Consider the following 22,756-nt stretch of genomic DNA (forward strand, 5'->3'; position numbering starts at 1 on the left):
TAAATAAGGTGAATCCAAAGACAAACACATAGGCATCCTCAGGAATATTAACCTTCATCAGGCGATGAAAGGAGACAGAGACAGAGACCCACACGGGAGCATCGGACAGAAATCTCAAGGTCCAAATCAGGAGCAGGAGACGGAGCACGAGCAAGGAACTCAGGACCACGAGGGGTGCACCCACACACTAAGACAATGGGGATGTTCTATTGGGATCTCACCAAGGCCAGCTGGCCTAGGTCTGAAAAAGCATGGGATAAATCCGGACTAGCTGAACATAGCGGACAATGAGGAATACTGAGAATTCAAGAACAATTGCAGTGGGTTTTTGATCCTACTGCACGTACTGGCTTTGTGGGAGCCTAGGCAGTTTGAATGCTCACCTTAGGAGACCTGGATAGAGGTGGGCAGTCCTTGGGCTTCCCACAGGTCAGGGAACCCTGATTGCTCTTCGAGCAGATGAGGGGGGGGGACTTGATCGGGGGAGGGGGAGGGAAATGGGAAGCGGTTGTGGGGACGAGGCAGAAATCCTTAATAAATAAATAAATTTAAAAAATAAAAAAATAAAAAAAAGATGTGAGAGTTAGCCAATAGGAGGCTAGAGCTAATGGCCAAGCAGTGTTTTAATTAATAGAGTTTCTGTGTGATTATTTTGGGTGTAAGCTAGCGGTCAGCCTGCTCCTCCTGTTAGAATCATCATCTCAGTTATGCCCTGGCAATGCTTAAACATGCATGGGCAGTCCATTTATGGTGGTTCTCCAGTTGTTCCTATGCTGGGCAGTCCTAGATGCTGTGTTAGTGTCATACCCAAGGTTCCACAGTCTTCCTTTATGCTGTCTATCCAGCATTCTTTGGACCTTCCTCTTCGTCTTATCCTGGGCACTCCTCCAAGCAGTGTTATATTCGGGTATCTCCCATCACTCAATCTCATAACACAGCTGAAGTATCTCAAGCACCATTGCTGTGTCCTGTAATTTATACTTCCTTCTATACATGGAGAGGTTTCTTAATGTTATCTTTGCACAGCCTATCTCTTCATGTGACACCTAGAATCCTCCTGAGACATGCCATCTCAAGCGCATTCAGCTGCTGTTCTGAGGAGCGTTTCATTGTCCAGGTTTCAGAGTTGTAAAGAAGGCAGCTCAAGACAGCATCTCAAAGACTTGTAATTTTGTTGTCGTATGTCTCTTGCTGACAAACCTTTTCTAGTGCCTGGAATGCAGTCCTCACTAACCCTATTCACTTCTTGTCGTCTGAAATAGTTCCCTCCTTTGAACTGAGCTTCCTCCAGGATAGACAAAGTTGACTGTCTGCTTGAGGTTCTGATTCTTTATTACAATGTTAAAATCCTTGTGTGCCCTTCCCATGTGTTGTATCTCAGTCTTCTCCATGTTTACTTTCATGCCAAGGTTTTCACTGACTTCTACCCTCTGTTTACCATGGCCTGCAGCTCATTTGGACTTTCAGCAAGTAGTGCTGTATCCTCATCAAAACAAAAGTTATTGATTCACACACTACCTAATGCACGCCTATCTCCTTATCCTCCAGGGCTGTTGCTATTATTAATCCCAGCAATATATTAAAAAGTAGTGGTGAGAGGACACATCTGTTGTAGAAGGAGCGGGCTGTGTCCTGTCACCCAGCTAGCTTAACCCCCGAAATAACCACATAGAAATTGTATTGATTAAATTACTGCCTGGCTCATTATATCTAGCCTCTTCTTGGCCAACTCTCACATCTTGATCTAACCCATTTCTATTAATCTGTGTTCACCACGACCGTGGCTTACCGGGAAAGATTCAGCATGTCTGACCAGGAGGCTCCATGGTAGCTCTCTCTGCCTGCCTTCTTTCTCCCAGCATTCAGTTCTCTTTTCCCACCTATCTAAGTTCTGCCCTATCAAAAGGCCAAGGCAGTTTCTTTATTCAACTAATGAAAGCAACACAAATACAGAAGGACCTCCTACACCACACATCCCTGCAATAGTCCTACAACTGTCTTAAATTGATCACTTAATTCTCTAGACTTTGACTGATGCAAAGGTATCTTTATAGGCATATTCTAGTATTCTTATGATTTTCTCTGGGTACATTGTTTCCCAAAGTCCTTTCCCCCAATGCTATCAAATGCTTCCTGAAGTTGATGTAACAGACCTACAAGTTTTTTCCAAATTCTTTGTATTTTTCTGCCAGTTTCATCAAAGTAGAGCAGGACATGCTGGAGGACAGGTAAAGCCATAATCTATGTGGTAGAATGTAGATTAATAGAAATGGGCTAATTTAAGTTGTAAGAGTTAATTAGTAATAAGCCTGGGCTATCAACTGAGCATTTGTAATTAATATGAGTTTCTGCATGTTTATTTGGGACTAGGCAGTCCAGACAGAAAAACTCCACCTACAGTTTCCCTCCCTCTCAATGCACCCCCTCCCCCAAGTTACATAAAAACTCCTTCTTCAGTGCTACTGCTCTTTCTTCTGAGCACAGCCTTGGGGGCCAGAGCTGGATTCTACACATCCCATCTCTGTCGCTGATATCACTGCCTCTTAGACGCTGCAGGGTAGGGGTGGGGAGGGGATGTTGCTGAGCTCAATACCCATGAAACTTCTTTTTACCATACAGCCCTACATACAGAATAGGAGGTTGCTGTTCCTCACTCTGTCCGTAGGCCACAGGCACTCAAGGGTCAGTTGGTTTCTCTTTCCAGGACATGATGACCTGTTCTTAGTGAAGAAATCCCCCCTTTCTACATTTCCACAGTAAGTGCTGCCTTGTAGTTTAAAATTAGCTGCTTCCCACCTGTTCACACCAGACCTCAGTGACAAGAGACCTGGTTGTGTTACAGCTCTGGGGGGCACAGTATCCTGGTAGTCGGGAGCCCGGGAATACCACAAAGTCACACCACACCTCACAACAAACGTCACACAAGAGATTTATTAGAAAGCACAGGAAGCAGCTGACTCTGCTTGGGAAAGAAATAACATTAAAATATTTTTCTTACATTTACTTATTGTGTTTCAACCTAACATTTTAAATGATTTTTTTAAGACAGAGTTTCTCTGTGTAGCTCCAGCTGTCCCTGAACTCTCTCTTTGTAGATCAGGCTGGCCTCAAACTCAGATTCACCTGCCTCTGCCTCCCAAGTGCTGGGACTAGAGTAAAGGTGTGCACCACCACTGCCTGACTTTTTTTTTTTAATTCATGTGTATGTGTGTGTATACCTGCAGTTACTTAGCACCATGTGAAAGCTACCAGCAGAGACCAAAAACTGGTACTGGATCCTAGGAACTGAATTATAGGTGGTTGTGGGCTATCATGTGGGTGCTGGGAACCAAACCCAGGTTACCCGCAAGAGCAGCACATCCTCTTAACCTCTGAGCCACCTCTAGTCCCTTGACCTAACAAGGATAAATGCTAAAAGCATGGTACACCCCAGCTAATAGGCCAGCCCCCAAATGACAAGTCTCCTGCCTCAGCCTCCCAAGTAATATAATGATGGAATGCCAACACATTGTAAGTCAAGGCTAGTCTAGGAGATTAAGGACAGTTCAGGCTATAAAAAGCAAGACACTACCACTTAATATTTTTAGGATTTTTATGTACCAAGTGATAATCACAACCATTTTTAAAAAACCAACTATCACTTACGTCTGTATCAGGTCTCCGTATTCCTCCTTTTAATGGGTTTTCACTAATATACCAGGAAGAAAAAGGAAAGAGGAGAGTGCAGGTGTCTCAGAAACAGAAAAGAAATGGCTGAGGTGGCTATTAATATAGCAAGACACTGGAAATTTCAAAAATTTGTCAAATCAAGACAAAAATTTTCTCCTAAACTCAACTTTACCTTCTAGTTTGATTCTGTCCCAACAATTTCCAATCAACTACAGATTGCTCCAAAACTGCCTGCAATGGGCCAACCCTGGTGTTCCTTGGCACCTGCAGCCCAGATGGCTCTGAAGCAGCCTACACTTCACTAGCCCCAGGTAGTCCCACAGAATCTGGGCAGTGAGCAAAGCAAATGTAACCCAGCCTACATTCCTCTCTCCTTTGCTGGCTTTGTACAACATACCAGCCTTCTTGGGCCCCAAAACACCCCAGTTTAAGCAGGAAGAAGTTATATAAGAGATTACATTGTCCCTTTATCATCAACAAAAGGCTGGAATGTTAGGTCTTGAAAACTCAGGACATATGTCTAACTGAGGTGCCTCTTAATACATCAAAGTGGGCTCTGGCCAGCCCTCCCAGTATCACTCAGTACCTGTGCCTCCTCCCAGTACTTTTGATCCCACCAGTTACCCTAAACCACCCCCTCCCAGGGGCTGGACTTCTGCTTCTCCCCCTCACATACCATCTGATCCCTGTATAATCCAGCTATTTTGGCTATGCTAGTCTCATGTCCTCTTGGCCTGGGCCACCTTTCTTGGTTGGTGGCTCCTCTCTTGCCACCTCCTCATCTCTCCTCTCATGGTCCAGTTTAGTCTGCTGACCATGCTCAGTGTGACTCTTCCTTTTGTCTGCTTTCTCTCCTATAACTACAATAAAAACCTGCATACTTTAGGAGTAGTCATGTCCTCTTTTTATTTCATTTTTTCCTTTAGGAGGGAAGGCAAAAGAGCAATGACAAGGAAAAGAAAATATACAACAGATTGTTGAAGTACACCGATTCTGCTATTCTACCAAATTTCATGGTAACATTCTCATATAACTTTTCAGAACTGTCCTAGGACAGCCAGGGCTATAACACAGGAAAATATGTCTTGAACTCCTCCCCCAAAAAGAACACAGCAAGATGTTCAATCTCCACATTATTGACTATTAGACTCCAAAGAAAGGCTAATGGTTCAACTTAACACCAGTAGACGCTATAATCAAAAAGACAGAAACACTGGTGAGGAGAGAAACTGGAATCCATTTACAGGGAGAGTGGAAATTAAAACAGTGTAGTCAATATGAAAACAATTTGACAGTTTCCCAAAAGGGTAAACACAAACTGACCACACAACCTACCAATTCCCTTCCCAGGTAAACACCCAAGAGAACGGAAAATATTTCTACAGAAAGTCCTGTATGAGAATGTTCAGAACTGAGCTGGAGAGATGGCTCAGAGGTTAAGAGCATTGCCTGCTCTTCCAAAGGTCCTGAGTTCAATTCCCAGCAACCACATGGTGGCTCACAAATATCTGTAATGGGGTCTAATGCCCTCTTCTGGCCTTCAGGCATACACACAGACAGAATATTGTATACATAATAAATAAATAAATAAATATTAAAAAAAAGAGAATGTTCAGAACAATACTATTCCTAATTGTTCAAAACAAAGGCCTATCTGTAACCAGTGAACTTTAAAAATGTGACAGTTGTGGGCTTAAGACAGTGACAGATCATAAAAGGAGAAGAGAGGAGGAGCAGTCAGGCAATGAAGTGGTTACTTTGAAAACCTCTAAGGATCAGATACTGAATGACTCCAGATAGATGAAATGTACAGAACAGAACATGTATCCATCCATGTAGGCAATCTCAGCCTACACCACAAAGTGAGTTACAGGCTTGCCTGGGTTATGGACTTCTGTCTCAAAACAAAAAACTAAAAATAAATAAGAAAGATAAAACTAAGTTTCTACCATTCCTCTGAAAACATATCAAAGATTTTAACATGGAAAGAAAATCATGTCCGTGTACTAACTAAATAATCCATCCAACGATTTCTGCCCGTGTGTTTGTTACGTCTACTTCTAACATTCTTCTAAAATCTTCCTCATGTACTTGAAAGCACAAAAGAGCACTCTAGATCAAGAACAGGCAAGACTGTAAAACAGCAACAGAAAGTCATGTCAGCCACAGGACAGAAAACCAATTTGTCTTTGTTGGATGCCATCAAAGACTACAATTCCTTTCAAGTTAAATTTTGGCCTCTTTTTGAAATGGAAATTACTATGAATAATTAAACTGTAATTTGGTCATTATTCATATGTTTTACAAAGCAGTCAAATGCAATTCTAAACAAAGCAAATATACATTTTTTGAATAGGCAAAATTAACAGAATTTTGGAGTCAAATTTTTTGAATCATAGCCAAATTAGATAGATGAATATCAACAATTTACTTGTGCCCCTGAGCCTTGGTCCCTCCTGTCAAGTAAAGGAGTTACAATATCTCCTTTAGGGTGAAAGGAAAACTCCAACTACATACTAAACAGGGGTTAAAGAGGTGGACTTGTAGAAGTTCATTCTTTTGGGGGAGGATAGGTTCATACGATGTACACCAGGCTCCTCTCCAAACCAGAAATAAGCGCGCCTGTGTCAGAGATCAAAGGCATGTTATCAAAAACATGCCCATCCACTCTTATTCTTCAACACCTATCAATTTAGTAAAGTTTATGTAAATTGCATGTATGTAACGTTAAAACATCTTTTAAAAAGCTTTTAATAAAAACAGTGACATTATTAGATTCTCAAAGCTGTTATTTTGTTTGTTTGCTTTCTCCCCCCCAAAGACAGTGTCTTGCTGGCTATCCTCGAATTCACTATGTAGCCCAGGATAGTCTCAAATTCAAGGCAATCCGGCTTCAGCTGCCTAAGCACTGGAGTTACAGGCAGCTGAGTCATTGTGAAAATACTGGCACACTGGAGACACGCAACTGAAAAACTCATTTCTACAGCTGTATTTCCCATCACTTCCAAAGATGTCTTTGGTTCAGGTAACTAAGCCACAGGAAAGGCAATACTAAACACTTATTTATTTTTATTTGTTATTTTGAAGGCTTTGGTTATCAAGAAAGGAAATTATCTGATACAATAACTCACCAGGCAATCCCAGCCTACACCACAAAGTGAGTTACAGGCTTGCCTGGATTATAGACTTCTGTCTCAAAACAAAAAACTAAAAATAAATAAGAAAGATAAAACTAAGTTTCCACCATTCCTCTGAAAACATATCAAAGATTTTAATATGGAAAGAAAATCATGTCTGTGTACTCACGGACACTAGTAAGAGTTATGCTTAAACTTCAGGATTTGGGGGCTTTATTCTTCTGCCGCCTCAGGTATGAAGTGGAACGTTTTGTTTCTTACAATGTAAAATCATAAAGTGATAATATTATCAAGTAAAAAGGAAATTCGGTACCTTAATCTTTCACATCAAGCCAAAATCACGATGCAGGTCAGAGAATCTTTTTTGCTAAAAAAACAAATATAATTACAATATAATTAACAGCACCATTATACAGTACAAATGTAATTAAGAGTTTATCATTTATCCAGCAAGTAAGGTAAGATATAAGCTGCACTGGTTAAAAAAAAAAAAGGTAAATTTTGCTTCAGAGTACACTGAGGTAAATGAATGTTCTTTAGCCAGTCTAGGTTGTCACCTCACGTTTACAAAACATTGTAAGAAGAATTTCTCAGTCTGGTGTGGGAGGCAGACTTCGGGGGCAAAGCCTGCCTGGTCTACATAGTGAGTTACAGGGCAGTCAGGGCTACATAGAGAAACCTTGTTTCGAAAAACCAAATAATAAATTTCTCTTCCATGTTTTAATAGATGAATGAAGTCATCTACTAGAGGGATGATGTCAGGAAGCACTAGTCTTTGTTTTATATAAAACTGCCAAGGTACTCTGGGGTGCTTTCACTAGTAATGTGGCATTTGGTAACTTGCCTTAAAGTGCGTGCGTGTGTGTGTGTGTGTGTGTGTGTGTGTGTGTGTAACTGAATTCTCATGTAGATTCGGTTTTTTTTTTTTTTTTTTTTTTTTTTTTTTTTAATATTTATTTATTTTGTATACAATATCCTTTGTGCGTGTATGCCTGATCGCTAGAAGAGGGCACCAGACCTCATTACAGATGGTTGTGAGCCACCATGTGGTTGCTGGGAATTGAACTCAGGACCTTTGGAAGAGCAGGCAATGCTCTTAACCACTGAGCCATCTCTCCAGCCCCCAGATTCGGTTTTTTTTAAGAGAAAACGGTGGTGCGTCATTGAGCCCAGGCTGGTCTCAAACTCAAGCCTCCTGCCCCCACCTCCCAAGTCCTGGGATTCCAGGCATGCAGCACCCAAGCCTGGCTACCATTGTGAAACTTGCAATTTACAAATCAGATCCTGGACCGTTTAAAGAATATATATATATTGTGTGTTTATAATTCATAAAACTTGTAATTTACAATTTAAATTTTGAAACATAATTTACAAATCAGATTCTGTACCACTTAAAGTATATATACTCTATATATAGACTATATATACTATGTAAGGAATATATATTTTCTCTATACATTCTATGTAGAGAGCATATATTCTGTATAGTCTATGTATATGATATATATAGAGAATATATAGAATATACATGAACAGAGAGAGAGAACCGTGGCACAGTCCTTTATATCTGGGCACTCGGGAGGCAGGAGCAGACAGATCTGTTGTTCAAGGCCAGCCTGAGCCATAAAGCGAGTCTCGGAAATTACACACGTCTACTAGACATTCCTAGGGGCATTAATCCTATTTCTAGTTTCCTGGTCTTACTTTAGGGCTTAATGTTGAAAGGGAGGCACGCATTCAGCCCATTGTAGAGTCACAACAACGAGAGGGTGTGGTGACACGTGCCTGTAATCCTAGCCTTCGGGAAGCTGAAGCAGCCACGTTTAGTTGAGTTTCGGGCCATCCTGGGCTACAGAGTGAAACTGACTTTCAAAAATAAACCAAACAAACAAAAACAAAAAACCTGGCACATGAGACAACAATGCTTTGCATTACTATTTTACCTCGAAATCGCTGAGTAGTTGAACAGAACACATTAAAACCTTGTGCAAAGTAAAGGCCAGTGGGGCCAGGGACTCCCTCTTGCTTTCCAGTCTAAACTGCCCCAGCGCCTCGGCGGCCGCTGCTTAACGTCGCTCTCCCGCCCGCCGCACCGCGCCGCGAACCCGCACACTACGTTCCGGCCGAGGGCGGCCCGGGACTCACGCGGCCGGGGTGCTGGCCAGACCGCGTGGCCTCCCGCAGTCCGCTCCCACTGCCTTGGCCCCAGCGCGCCCGTCAGGGCACCGACCTTGCGGGAACCGCAGCCTCCTAGCCGGTCGCTGGAGGACGGGCCTCCCTACCGGGTCCGCGCGCGCCCACGCTAGCCCCGCCCCGACGAGCATGCGCACCAGGCCCGCACGCGCCTGCGCGCCCCCGACGCCGCAGTCGCACGCGCCGCCGCCTGGAGGCCGCGGCGGGCGGAGGGGAGGCCCAGCGCCCGGGGCGGCGCGCGGCCGCCGAAGTCCGTCCTCCCGGTGGGGCGAGAAGCTGCGCAGGGGAGGGGACAGCCAGGCAAGCAGGAAGCCGCGGCTTAAAAGGGCAGCGCGCGCCCAGCCCTTCCTCCCGCGGTCCCGGCCTGCGAGCTCTGGTCTCCTCCGGCCCTGCCGCTCTCTCCTCAGCCCGCCGCCATGTACCGCCGCCTGGGAGAAGCCCTGCTGCTGTCCCGCTCCGGGCCCGCTGCTCTGGGCGCTGCGGCCGCGGATTCGGCCGGGCTGCTGGGCTGGGCCCGCGGACACCCCTCCGCTGCCCCGCACTCCGGGCTCGCGCTTGCCGCCCGGCGCCACTACAGCGAGGCGGCCGCCGACCGCGAAGACGACCCCAACTTCTTTAAGATGGTGGAGGGCTTCTTCGACCGTGGCGCCAGCATCGTAGAGGACAAGCTGGTGGAGGACCTGAAGACCCGGGAGAGCGAGGAGCAGAAGCGGAACCGGGTGCGTGGCATCCTGCGGATCATCAAGCCCTGCAACCATGTGTTGAGCCTCTCCTTCCCCATCCGGCGCGACGATGGCTCCTGGGAGGTCATCGAAGGCTACCGGGCCCAGCACAGCCAGCACCGCACGCCCTGCAAGGGAGGTGAGCGCCCGCCGGTCCCTTCCCGCCCTCCCTCCTCTCCAGCCTCCTGTAGCCCGGGCCGCTATCCGGCCCGGCCCAGCACTGCAGGCCAGTGCCCCCCTCCAAGCTCCCCGCCTAGGGTGTGGCAGCCTTAGAGGATACTGATTTTTTTTTTCCGCCCTAAAACTACCACGTAATTTGCCAGCCTTCCTTCTGGGCAAGCCCTTCACCCCGGGCCTCTGCATGTGTTGATGCTGTCTGCGCTGAGGACACTGCACCGGTTTCCTTTTGGCCTCGGTGCCTGTCACCCAGTGTGAGCCTGTAACACCAATCATACAAGAACAGAGAAAATGGTTTTCTTTCCGGAGTTGGAATCTAGAAAGTTTTATTGACCAACGGATCATACTAATCTTATAAATTAATAGAATTTTTACACTGATGACTTTTTGTGTTTTGCCCCTTTCCTCCCTTCAGAAAGAACAGAAAGAAAGAAAAAGAAAGAAAGAAAGAAAACAAAAGAAAGAAAAGAAAATCGAGCAGTGTAACGTTTCTGACAAACATAGGGCGTCCTGACATTAAATCTAAAGGGTGTAGACTACAGAACAGCCTGCCAGCCAATAGAATGAAATAGCCTTGGGGGTGTGTTCTTGTCCTGGCTAGTACCAGATTTGAGCCTCGGCAAAAGGTAGAGTCCTTAGATAGTTGAGTCCGTTAAATTTGGTAGTAATCAAGGTATCCCGTGGTTTCAGTTTGTGAGTGTGTGTAGATTTGGCATTTCTAGGCACATTGCTTTCTTTAGGCAAGTAAAAAACCTTCTTTTCATTTTCTACCCAATACATTTCACAATACAGCTTTCAAGGTACTAAAAGAATGACCTAAGAGTAAAAGAAAAACCAACCTTTTTTCTTTTGCTGTTGAGTGGGAGCCTTAATGGGGGGTGGACTGGCAAGTGAGCACAGGGGAGTTTGGACTAGACTACTGGTTCTTGATATGCTGGGACTCTTTAATATAGTTCTTCATGTTGTGGTGACCCCCAACCACAAAATTATTTCATTCCTACTGCATAACTGTAATTTTGCTGTTTGAATCGTGCTGTAAATGTATGCTGTGTGAGCTCTGTGTGGGGTCGTGACCCACAGGTTGAGAACCAAGTGGGCTAGACCGTTGTCTGCCTCTGCTATCCAGGAGTCTTTTTTGCTACCAGCTGAGTTAAAATGGGGGTAAATTGTAGAAATGTTTCTGCACCAGAAAAACTGAGGCTGTGATGGTGTTCCCAGTGATGGAACAAAGGTTATGGCTAAGGGGTCAATGATTTACCAAATTTACATTGAGTCCACCCACATCAAGGGTTTACCTTTGAAGGCTCATTGTCCCTTAGCTCAGTAGTTCCCTTTGCTAGAAGCTGTTGGAGCCACTTTGACCTCTAATTTCCTGTGCAGTTCCAAAATCATTTAAAATGGGTGGCCATTGTACTTCACCTTCCTTCTTCCTACCACTCCCTCACTCCCCAAACCAGGAACACTTTTGTTCTCCCCAGCCCTGCTAGTGAGGGTGTTGGAGCAAGAAGCATTGTATTGCGAATGCTAAATTGTCCTTGTCCTTACAAAGGGCGGGCAGCGTTTTCTGTACTCTCAGGGGAGCACTTCTGTTCCCTGTGATTTGGTAGTTTTGAGCCCAAGACCTCTTTCTGTCTTGTCACAGCTCCCCAAAGTCATTAAAGCAATTCAAGTTTGCCATGGTGTGTCGTTTTCAATGCTCTTGTTGTCCCAGTTTTACTACTAAAACACTGAACCTAGCAGCAAATACCATCAGCCTTCCCAGATTGCAGTAGCCATCGCTCTTGCTCAGAGTCAAAGGTGCGGTTGATCAGTCTCTCTACAAAGGAACTGGTACGGGAAGAGAGGAAGCGTGGTTCTGTCCCAGGAAACAGAAGCAGAGAAAGGGATCTGTAGTTAGTTAGCAGTGACCGCACTGCATGATGATACAGCAAGAAGAGAAGTGGTCTTCATAAAATGTTAAATGTACTTAACATCTTAAGGGATCTGAAAAACTTTATGAACTGGAAAGATGGTATAGCCATGAAAGCCCTTTAGAAAATAAACAAACAGTTTATATTAGATGGTTAACAAAACCTGAGTGCTATGGCCCTGATCCTTTGTTTCAAAGCATTAACTAACACTCAGCATTCTTGCAGAAAACATGCAGAAGAGGAGCTTACTTTCCTTTCAGTGGGGATTTTCTCCGCCAAAAATCTAAATCTTTCTCTATATCTAAGAAAAATATCAAAAAACCAACTGTTTAGTATGCAACTATTTCCCCAGCTACTCAGGAGATTGAGGCGTGGGAATCTTTTGAAGCCAGTTTGAGATGCCTCTGGGCAATAGAGGAAGGAGATCGTATCTCTCAAATGGAGAAAGTTGTTAATCATAGCCTCCAGTCTTAGAAATACAGGATATATTAGGTGCTTGGAATTAAAAAACAAAACAAAAAACCCATTTTTTAAAATAATCCCTATATAGTTCAGTAGTCTTTACACTGTCTCTACCACCCCCAAGTAAGCTGTCTTCTCTCTCAGTGTTTTGGAGATTTTGTTTTTGTTCTTCTGCCTCAGTTTCCTGCTTGTTGGAAATCCAGGCCTGTGCCCTCATGCCCAGATCTCCCAGTGTTCATTAAAGGAACACTCATCTGTTCCTTGACATCCTTTTCCCAGCCTTCAGCTTTCTATATCTAATCTTTTCTCTACAGTGACCTTAGACCTGCATTCCCTAAAATAAAGTCCTCAAGGTTGAACCAGGCCTGGTGACAACTTGCCTGCAATCCTAGCTCTGAGGACTGAGCCAGGAAGGTTGTGAGTTGAAGCTCAACCTGAGCTACTCAGTAAGACCCTGACTCAGAAGACAAAAACAAGCTCTATGTTGAAGCAGCAGTCTAATCTATAATAAAAAGATAGTTTTAAGACCTGGGGGTACCTGTGAGTGCTTTATTCCAAGTAAATATTTAATAAACCTGGTTTTGTGGTTCTGTTTTTCCAAGTCATATTTGCCTCTAGTAAGGATTTACAGAGGGACCGGTGACCAATTAAGTGGAGCCTTGCCTAGCATACTCAAGACCCTGAATTCAAGTAGCCAGGAATGGCAACGTGCACCTTTAACTCTGTAATCCCCAGCACTGAGGAGGCAAAGCAGGGGGATCTGAAGTTCAGGGCCAGCCTAGACTACATAGACAGACCCTGTCTCAAAAAGCCAAGAAATTTATTTTGTAGCAAAGATGGATATTGTAATAAACAACTGATTTGAGAAGACTTGTTCAAAGGTTCTGATATGTTTTAAAGCATTGTAGAGGTTGTTCCTATTGGACGTGATGTCTGGGTGTATCATGTCACCCAGTCATTTGCCACCTTTTGGTAGGCACGTTACCTCAGCACTCCGTGTGCATCCCTCCTGAAGCTACACATTCTGAAAGAGAACAGCTTTCACAGCAGATTGTACTAGTAACAGTTTCAGCATAAAGATCTTAAAAATCGGGGGCTGGAGAGATGGCTCAGCAGTTAAGAGCATTGCCTGCTCTTCCAAAGGTTCTGAGTTCAATTCCCAGCAACCACATGGGTGGCTCACAACCATCTGTAATGAGGTCTGCTGCCCTCTTCTAGCCTTCAGGCATACACACAGAAAGAATATTGTATACATAATAAATAAATAAATATTTTGGGCTGGAGAGACGGCTCAGCGGTTAAGAGCATTGCCTGCTCTTCCAAAGGTCCTGAGTTCAATTCCCAGCAACCACATGGTGGCTCACAACCATCTGTAATGAGGTCTGGTATTCTCTTCTGGCCTGCAGGGATACACACAGAGAGAACATTGTATACTAAATAAATAAATAGATCTTAAAAATCAGTTTGGGGGCCGGAGAACAGCTAGCTCATCAGTTAGCGCACTTGCTGCTCTTGCAGAGGACCTGGTTTGATTCCACATGATGCCTGGTGTCAATGGTGACTCAGCCATTCATCTCTCCTGTTCCAATGATGTGATGCCTGCTTCTGACCTCAGGCACCAGACATCATGTGGTGCACATGCAGGCAAAACATTCATACACATAAAATGACATTTTAAAGTAAAAACAGTTTAGAAGAATTCAGCAATCAAGTGGTTATGGGAGTCACTTTTCTTTGTCTTCTAACTTGCCCTTAAATCTGTTAAGTCAGAAATTTCCTATTGGTGGTTCTTTCTGCTATGTTAGAACTTCCTCAAATGGCCATTTAACTAGAGATGGTGAGCAATAGATGTGTGTCGTGTGCAACCCTCTAATAATTTGAAAGCATGACTGTAACTGTGTTGCTGCTACGAAATAAAGTAGAGAATTTAGCGTGTATTATAAGCCAGATGATTCCTCCATTCTTTAGCACTCTGTGAGGCAGTATTTGTAATACTGTTTGGTTAAATACAGAATTGTTTGCCTTTATAAAGACCTGTCCTTTCCTAAAAGCCATGTGTCTCCAGCCCCATTGCTAACAAATGAGGAGCTCTGAAACCTGAGACAATGTGTGCTACAGACTGTCCTGTCTCCTAGTCTTTGTGTGTGTGAGTCCACTTAACTAGTTACATGCCACTCGTACAGAGCACACTCTGTAAAAACTGGCACACCATAGATCAGAAGCCATGCCCAGTGCACACTGAACTCAAGAAAAATGGGTAGTGATTAGTGCTTACGTAAAAGAAGTGAAAAGGTGAGCTTTGGGCTTGTAACAGAAAGAAATTGTTTTTTCCACAGTGATGATGTTGTTGTTGTTGTTGTTTTTCGAGACAGGATTTCCCTGTAGCTTTGGGACCTTGTCCTGGAACTAGCTCTTATAGACTAGGCTGGCCTCAAATTCACAGAGCTCCACCGGCCTCTCCCTCTGGTGTGCTGGGATTAAAGGCACATGCCACCACCACTGCCTGATTATGTGATAATTTGTTTGTGAAAATCAGTTTTTATCCACTAATGTTACAGATACTGAGGACAGAAGCAGGAATAGCTCTTAAACAGGCTAGGCTGGTCTCTAAGAGATTTCCAGGTCAACCATAATGAGTCCTGTCTCCTCCCCCCCCCCCCAAAAAAAAAGAATAAAGGTGATAAGATAATGAGAAGCTCAAAGAGCTTCCAGGTTGGTAAGTACATCTTTATGCCTGGAGGATGGTGTACCCCAGCTCCTTGGGGAAGAAAATTCCTTCGCTCTGTCCTCAGTTCTATGGAAAGTATTTGTCCAAGTTCTATGAGTCAATGGTAGCATATTTTGGAACCTGAGGAGGGGCTGTAGAAACCCCTGGTTTGTATCCAATTCAAACCCAGTACTTGTTTGATTTGTTTTGTTTTGTTTTGTTTTGTTTGATACAGGGTTTCTCTGTATAACAGCCCTAGCTATTCTGGAACTCACTTTGTAGACCAGACCAGCCTTGAACTCACAGAGATCCATCCACCTGCCTCTGCCTCCAATCACTGCCCGGTACAAACCCAGTATTTGTAACTAGTAGTATCTGAAGAAGGATGATTTTTGTGAGATTTTTGACCCTTAATCTATGAGGTCTGAGTTTTGGATGATTAATGTTAGATATGAATTAAATTAGAGAGTGCCTACTTTGTTGACAGAGAACTCAGAAGTCCGTACATTTGATGTCAAAAGTAATGGGCAGGAAGTAGTTTCCCTTTCATACCTTTGTTGAGTGGCTAATAATAAACGCCGCGGATTACAGAAAACTAGGCAGCGTCATAACTAAGAGTGAAAGTGATAGGTAATAATAGTAAGGAAGGGAAATGAAGTAAATTAAAATATAAAATATTTTGAAGGAAGGATGGTATTTCTTAGTGAGTATATATGAGATGAAGACAGGAAAAGCCAAAGAAAACCACAAAGTTTCCAGTCTAAGATTGGTAGAAAATAATGATTCTAGGGACAGAATGGGGCAACAACAGCCCCCACCTGAAAGGCCCGTTGAACCATAGTCCAAATGTATTAAATAGAATATCCCAGGAATAGGCCATTAATGGTCTCAACTTGTGTACCATTCTGGGAAGTGGCATAAAATCTCATGCTGACTGCCTGCTCATGGCCATACCTTTATCTTACCATATTCATATTTCCTATGCTTTGTGTTGGCAATTAGATATGCCAAAGAGCAGCCGAAAAGTGCTTCCTTTGCCAAGTGTGACGGTTCACACCCACAACCCCACCACTTAGGAGGCTTAGGTAGGAGGGAGGCCAAGGCTGCAAAGCCACAATCTCAAAAAATTAAAAAAATAAAATGAATTGAGGTTCAGGAGATGACTCCCCTATTAAGGGCAGCTGCTTTTTCAGAGGACCCTGGTTCTATTCTCAGTGCACAGCAGCTCACCACTGCCTGTAACTCTAGTTCCAGGTGATCCAATGCCCTCTTCTGGCCTCCAGGCATGCTCTTAGTGCTTAGATGTGCAGGCAGGCAAAAAAAAAAGAAAAGAAAAGAAAAAGAAAAAAGTACATAAATTTATTTTTAAAAATATATTTTTAAGGGGCTGGAGAGATGGCTCAGAGTTTAAGAGCATTGCCTGCTCTTCCAAAGGTCCTGAGTTCAATTCCCAGCAACCACATGGTGGCTTACAACCATCTGTAATGGGGTCTGGTGTCCTCTTCTGGCCTTCAGGGATACACACAGACAGAATACTGTATACATAATAAATAAATATTTTAAAATATATATATATATATTTTTAAATTTGAAAAGTAATAATTTATATGGTATGTATATGTGGTAAGAGATACGTAGTATTATTTAAAGACGTAGTATTATTTAAAGGGTTTGGTATCTTTCATACCTTCAATCATGCTGGGTTAGAACATAACCCAGCAAAAACAATAGGGGTTAGCAAAATGGTTCATTAGGTTAATGCATTTGCTGCCAAGCCTGATGACCCGACTTCCATCCCTGGGATCCACATGGTAGGAGAGAAGTAACTCCAGATTGTCCTCTGACCTTCGCACACATACTGGGACAGGTGCGCGCACACACACACACACACACATGAGTGCGCGCGAGTGCACATACACAAAATAATTAAAATGTTTCCTTTTTTTTGTTTTTTGTTTTGTTTTGTTTTCGAAGCATTTCTCTGTGTAGTTTTAAAGCCTGTCCTGTCACTCACCCTGTAGACCAGTCTGACCTTGAACTCAGAGATCCGCCTGCCTCTGCCTCTTGAGTACTGGGATTAAAGGTGTGAGCCACCGCCTGGCTGAAAAAAAGTTTATTAAAATTTAAGGCTAGCCGGGTGGTGGTGGCGCACGCCTTTAATCCCAGCACTCGGGAGGCAGAGGCAGGCGTATCTCTGTGAGTTCGAGACCAGCCTGGTCTACAGAGCTAGTTCCAGGACAGGCTCCAAAGCCACAGAGAAACCCTGTCTCGAAAAACCAAAAAAAAAAAAAAAAAAATTTAAGGCTATATTATGTGAAATGATGTATAAAGCGCACGCATGTATTTTTCTTGACTGCACCCTTGCATAGTATATGGGCCCCTCTTGACAGTTGTTTCTGTGGTCAGTTGCCTCCCTTTCTACAATAGTAATTCTGCTCTTACTCTCAGACGACCCATTGAAACTAGATAGCTGAGCTTTTAACCCTTCACCCTTTTTAATTTTTTCATAACAAGTTAGGATAGTTACTGTTGCCTTTTGCTATTGTTACCCTACTTCATCTGGAGGTCAGAAGTATCATTTTGACTATATAGCCCAGGTCTCAGTTGCCTGTGTGCTAGGATTGCAGGCGTGTACCGTCATACCTAGCTGTCATCCAACTTTATACCCAGTGGTTTAGCACGAAACCTTTTGGTGATAAAAGATTGACTAAGTCATTGTCAGAAGAAAAAATATGTAGAAATTTTTTTATTTAAACATTTGTAAAGATCCCCTTTTTAATGCATAACCTCCCATCTGTCAGGTAAGCTTTAAGCACAGAGACAGCTACATTGTTCATAGTTACAAACACAGATCATTTGGGATGATTTAATTAATTGTGTTTCCCCATTTCCAGGATACAGATTGATGTTACTGAGAATGCCTACTCCCAGAGAAGGCTGGTCACAAGTGCTAATCAAGTGACTTAGATTATGATTTTAAAAGCATTCCTGTGTAAGACATAATTTAAATTTTTAATAAAGAGGCTAAACTTTGTTTCTCAGGAAGCTTAAGTTTGTCTCTTCAAAGTGGCTAAAATGAGTTGGTATAGTAGTGGGTTAGCAGTTCTTAAAAGGCCCCTGCCTTCTTAAACAAAGAGTTCCTTGGCAGTGCCAAGTAAGTTCATTGGTCTCCCTTCCTCCTTTCCCTTTTTCTTTCTGTGATAGTGATGAAGTCCAGGACCTTGCACAAGCAGGCTACCCCTGAGCTATATACACAGATTAGAACTCTAGTTTATTAAATAGATAATTTAGAATACAGCTGGAATTTGAATTTCTGGTGAATAAACTATGCCTCTTTAAGGAAATCCCAGTTCAAGTAATTTTTTAAAAAATAGTTGAGTTTCCATAAATGTTTAATTACTGATTCATCATAAAAAGGATGGTAGCTAAGGATGTGTCAGTGTGTTTGGTTTTGGTTCACCTAGAAAAAGGAAGAAAATGTCAAGCCGTCAGTTGTGGTTTTCGGTCTTTTTTTTTTTTTATGTAATGAGCTGGTGGTTTGTTTTCTCTATCGCTATAGCAATTCCAGTAGTTTTGAAGGGGTGGGAGATTTGGTTTGCTTTGTTTTTGTTCTTATTTCTGTGGGCTTTGTTTTGTTTTACTTACATTGTGGGGGTTGGGGTATAGACATGGAAGTCAGAGGACAACTTGTAAGAATCTGGTCCTCCCTTTCAGTCATGTGGATCCCAGGTATGGAACTTTTGACCTGCTGAGCTGTCTTCCTGGCCCTGGTTTTTGTTCTTTTTAGATATGTTCTAGCTCTATAACCGTCTGCTACGATGTTGTCCAGTCTGGCATTGGACTTGGACTGATCCTTCTGTTTCCTGAGTGCTGACCTGCCGATCTACTCCAGATGATGTGTACTTTTACACAGTCCTTCTTAGGACAAGGACCTACACTGTCAACCCCAGCATATTTGATGCTAAACTAAGTATAAAGTGGGGTGACAAGTTGGTGTGATGATGCATACCTGTAATCCCAGCACACAGGCAACTGAGGTTAACTTGAACTACATAGAGTCCAGCGGTAATTGGATTCCTAAGCATGCTGAAGATCATGGTAATTGATAAGCAGCGTAGAGGGGTGGAATAGGGCTCAGAGGCTGAGAATGAGAGTACTGCAAGAGGACCAGGTTCAACTCCCAGCACCCACATGGCAGCTCACAATTATCTGTAACTCCAGTTCCAGAGGATCTGATGACCTCTTCTGCCCTCTGTGTAGGCACCAGGCATGTCCATGATCCACAGGCACACATATAGGCAAAACACAGGTACGCATAAAATAATGAAAATGTGTTTTTAATAGTAAAAGCTATTAAAACAGTGTGTTGTGCTATGTGTAGTTTGCATATATCTGCTGCATTTCATTAGTATAAAATGTGGAAGTCAAAGTTACTATTAACTTTCTAAGAATAAACTGTCTCATTTCAAAGGCTCCCCTGCCTCAACTTTTCATGCTGTCCCTGCCTGTGCTGGCTAGTTTTAAGTTAACTTGACACAAGCTACAGTAGCTTGGAAAAGGGAACCTCAATTGAGAAATTGGCCTGTGGATAAGCTGTGGTGCAGTTTCTTGATTAGCAATTTATGTGAGAGGGCACAGCTCACTGTGGGCAGTGTCATTCCTGGTCTGCTGGTTCTGGGTGCTGTAAGAAAGCAGACTTAGCAAGCCAGTGAGCAGCATTCCTCCATGACCTCTGTTATCAGCTCTTAACCTCCAGTGTCCTGCCCTGTTTGGGTTCCTGCCCTGATTTCCTTTAATTTTAGACAGTTATGTGGAAGTCTAATCTGAAATAAATCCTTTTCTCCCTGAGTTTTTATTTTTAATAATTTATTTAACCTTTATTTTATGTGCATTGGTGTGAAGGTATCATCCCCTGGAACTGGAATTACAGACAGTTATAAGTTGCCATGTGGGTTCTGGGAATTGAACCCAGGTTCTCTGGAAGAATAATGCCCTTAACCGCTGAGCCATCTCTCCAACCCCTTGTCCCCAAGTTATTTATGGTAATGGTGTTTTATCACAGTAGTAGGAACCTTAATGAAGACTCTGCCCTTCTTCCTTAAATATCAACATTGTCACAGTGGTGTTTGTGGTTTTCTCTGGTGGACTAGAGCATAGATTATTTTGTCAGCAGAACAGAACATGGCCCTAGATTTGAGGCCCCTCCTCTGATGATATCTATTCTTTACAGATCTGTAAATCTACCCGTTGCCCATTCTAGATGGTCAATGGAGCCACTGCTTTTTGTTAAAACCCTCTACACCCACCCATTCCTCTTAGCACTAATCTACTATAGCTACTAGCCCTGCTGCCCCAAACTCAGATGAGTTCTTTCCAAATGCAGTCATGCCAACTGCAGTAGTAGACGCTACAGATTTGCCTTCCTGTTTCTAGAATTATAGTGCTCTTCTTGGACTCCGATTGTGCTAATTCCTCAACTGAGTTAGTTAGCAGTGCAGTCCTGTTCTTACATAAATATCTTAAATGTCAATTCAGATGTGGTAAAGAATTTCCAAGGTTTGGGTTTGGATCTCAGAGGGAAAATAACTAGCTTTCCTGGAGTGTAGGTTATCTCTTGTTTTACTGGGGTTTATTTTGAGATCTCGACAGCTCAACTATACAGTGCTTCCTAGTCCGGGAGTAAAAACATATGTGTACTAAGATTAATTAGAAAGCTTGCAAAGAAAACGTTCTTGACCCCAGGTAGCACAATCTCTATTACCTCTTGCTCCCTCCTTGCCCCCCCCCCCGCCCCCATCTTTGTCTGCACCAGGGCTAATCCCCTAAACTTCTGCTTTCTGACACTCCTCCCGTGCCTCACTCCACAGAAGTTTCTCTTTAGTTCATAGTCTGCAGGAAAATGCCTGTGGTGTGACTAATAACTGCACATGGGTGGAGTTGGAAAATTTTCTTCACAATCAAGTTCCTGAGGTCCATCTATTGGAAACATGTGTTTTATTATAGTCTCAATTTCTGACTGTTGTCTTTCCAAAATTTTTGTAATGAAAGGACATTAGTAATTTTTAGATAATATATGTAAAAGATTTAGATAATATGTGTAATAATTGTTTGATTGATTTACTTATTTGTGTGTGTTGGGGTGCCACAGCACATGCATAACAGTTATCTATGCCATGTGGGTCCCAGGGATTGAAGGCAAGTATTGCTTAGTGGCAAGCACTGTTACTTGCTAAGCCATCTCACTGGCAGTTGGTTGGTTGGAAATTGGTTGGCTGGTTTTGTTTTGTAGCTCTGAGTGCCAAACCCAGAGCCTTTTGAGTGCTAGGTAATTGCTCTACCTAGGATACATCTGCAGCTCTTCGTTTTTTCTGAGACAAGTCTCCCTATGTAGTTGAGACTCGCCTGGAAATCACTAGTCCTGACTAGCCACAAACCCTCCTCTTGAGTGTTTGGATTGCAGACATGCTCACACCCAGCAATAATTTGGATTCTTATTTTAACAAATAAGAACTTAGAAAATTCTACCAGTTTATCTTGAAAAGTAATAAAGCCAGGCTAATTAGTGTGTGTTCGGTTTTCTGTAAAATATACCCTTTTGAAAAAGTAAATTGCTTCACAGCCATAATCCCAGCACTTGGAAAACAGAGGCAGGAGCATAGCAGGTTTAGTCAAGGCCAGCCTAAGCCATGCAGCAAGACCCTGCCTATAAATTACTTTGATGTGTGCTGCTACTTGGTAATTACTTGTGACAGTAATTAGTAGTTAGTTGACAGTGGAGTTCACAGTGCAGGGTTCTGTCTAAAAGTTCCACAGCCCTTCTCCCCAGTTAAGAATAGTAGTGTCTCCTCTCCAGGTTCGTAAGCTAGTCACCTGGGTAAGGCACTAAACTTAGTTTTTGCTTTGGCATAGTTGTTTGCTTGTGTGTTTGTGAGACAGGGTTTCTCTGTGTAGCCTTGGCTGTCCTGGATCTGTAGACCAAGCTGGCCTTGAACTCAGAGATCCACCTATCTCTGCCTCCCAAATGCTGGGATCAGAGGTGTTGGTGCTTCAGCACACTTTACATGTTATAGTTCTTCCAAAAATTTGAAAAAAAAAGAATTAGCGTTTAAGTAAAATTTTGTTATAAAACTATTTCATCTTACTTGCAAACTTATTTTCCTGGATTACCTTTCAACTAATTTTGTTTTGTTTCATTTAGGATAGGTTCTGACTGCTCACTGAATAGCCTGGGCTGCACTCAAACTCATGACGGTTATCCAGCATCAGCCTCCTGAGTGCTGGATTGCCAATAACATGCTTTGCCACCCATGCCTGGCTTAGTTAGGGTTGGTACTCCATAGTGCTCTATTTTAGTCCTTTCATGATATGTAGGAATACATTTGGGGCTATCAGGTTCTCACTATGGAGTCCAGACTGACCTGGAACTCACTATATAGCCCAAGCTGGCTCAAACTTCTGCCAGTCCTGCTGCCTTTGCTTCCTGAGTGCTAGAATTACACATATGGTAATCAGACTGAATGTGTCAAAACCAGTGACTGTTCATTTGCCTGCTTTGAGATCGCTGTTACCAAATCCCCTGAGCTAGGGAGGGGTGAAAGGAAAATTAATATGCCATAACAGAAATGTAGCATAGTGCAGTTCTGTGATCTCAGCACTTGGAATGATCAAGTCAGCCTTGGCCATATGAAACCTTGTTCGTGATATTTTTAAGGTATTGACTAGAGATAATTGTTTGTTTTATTCTTATTTTATGTGTATAGATGTGTTGTCTGTTTATGT

General features: G+C 43.0%; 2 protein-coding genes across 2 annotated transcripts in view; one reads left to right on the forward strand and one right to left on the reverse strand.

Annotated features, from left to right (window-relative positions):
* Shld2 (shieldin complex subunit 2) overlaps positions 1-9,145 on the reverse strand; it is a 94,519-nt gene extending 85,374 nt beyond the window's left edge. The window contains exons 1-2 of the mRNA XM_041662332.1: positions 8,750-9,145; positions 7,120-7,173 (exon numbers count right to left, since the gene is read on the reverse strand). The gene's annotated coding sequence lies outside the window, so the exon portion shown is untranslated. The remainder of the gene's footprint in view (positions 1-7,119; positions 7,174-8,749) is intronic.
* A 42-nt stretch (positions 9,146-9,187) lies between these two features.
* The window catches only part of Glud1 (glutamate dehydrogenase 1), a 37,972-nt gene continuing 24,403 nt past the window's right edge, over positions 9,188-22,756 (forward strand). Inside the window, exon 1 of the mRNA XM_041662334.1 lies at positions 9,188-9,860. Coding sequence (XP_041518268.1) covers positions 9,416-9,860 — 445 coding nt within the window. The 5' untranslated portion in view covers positions 9,188-9,415. The remainder of the gene's footprint in view (positions 9,861-22,756) is intronic.

Source organism: Microtus oregoni, unplaced genomic scaffold (genome assembly GCF_018167655.1).
Source record: "Microtus oregoni isolate MIOR12 unplaced genomic scaffold, Mior012 000013F_ref0000133, whole genome shotgun sequence".
NCBI classification, from domain to species: Eukaryota; Metazoa; Chordata; class Mammalia; order Rodentia; family Cricetidae; genus Microtus; species Microtus oregoni.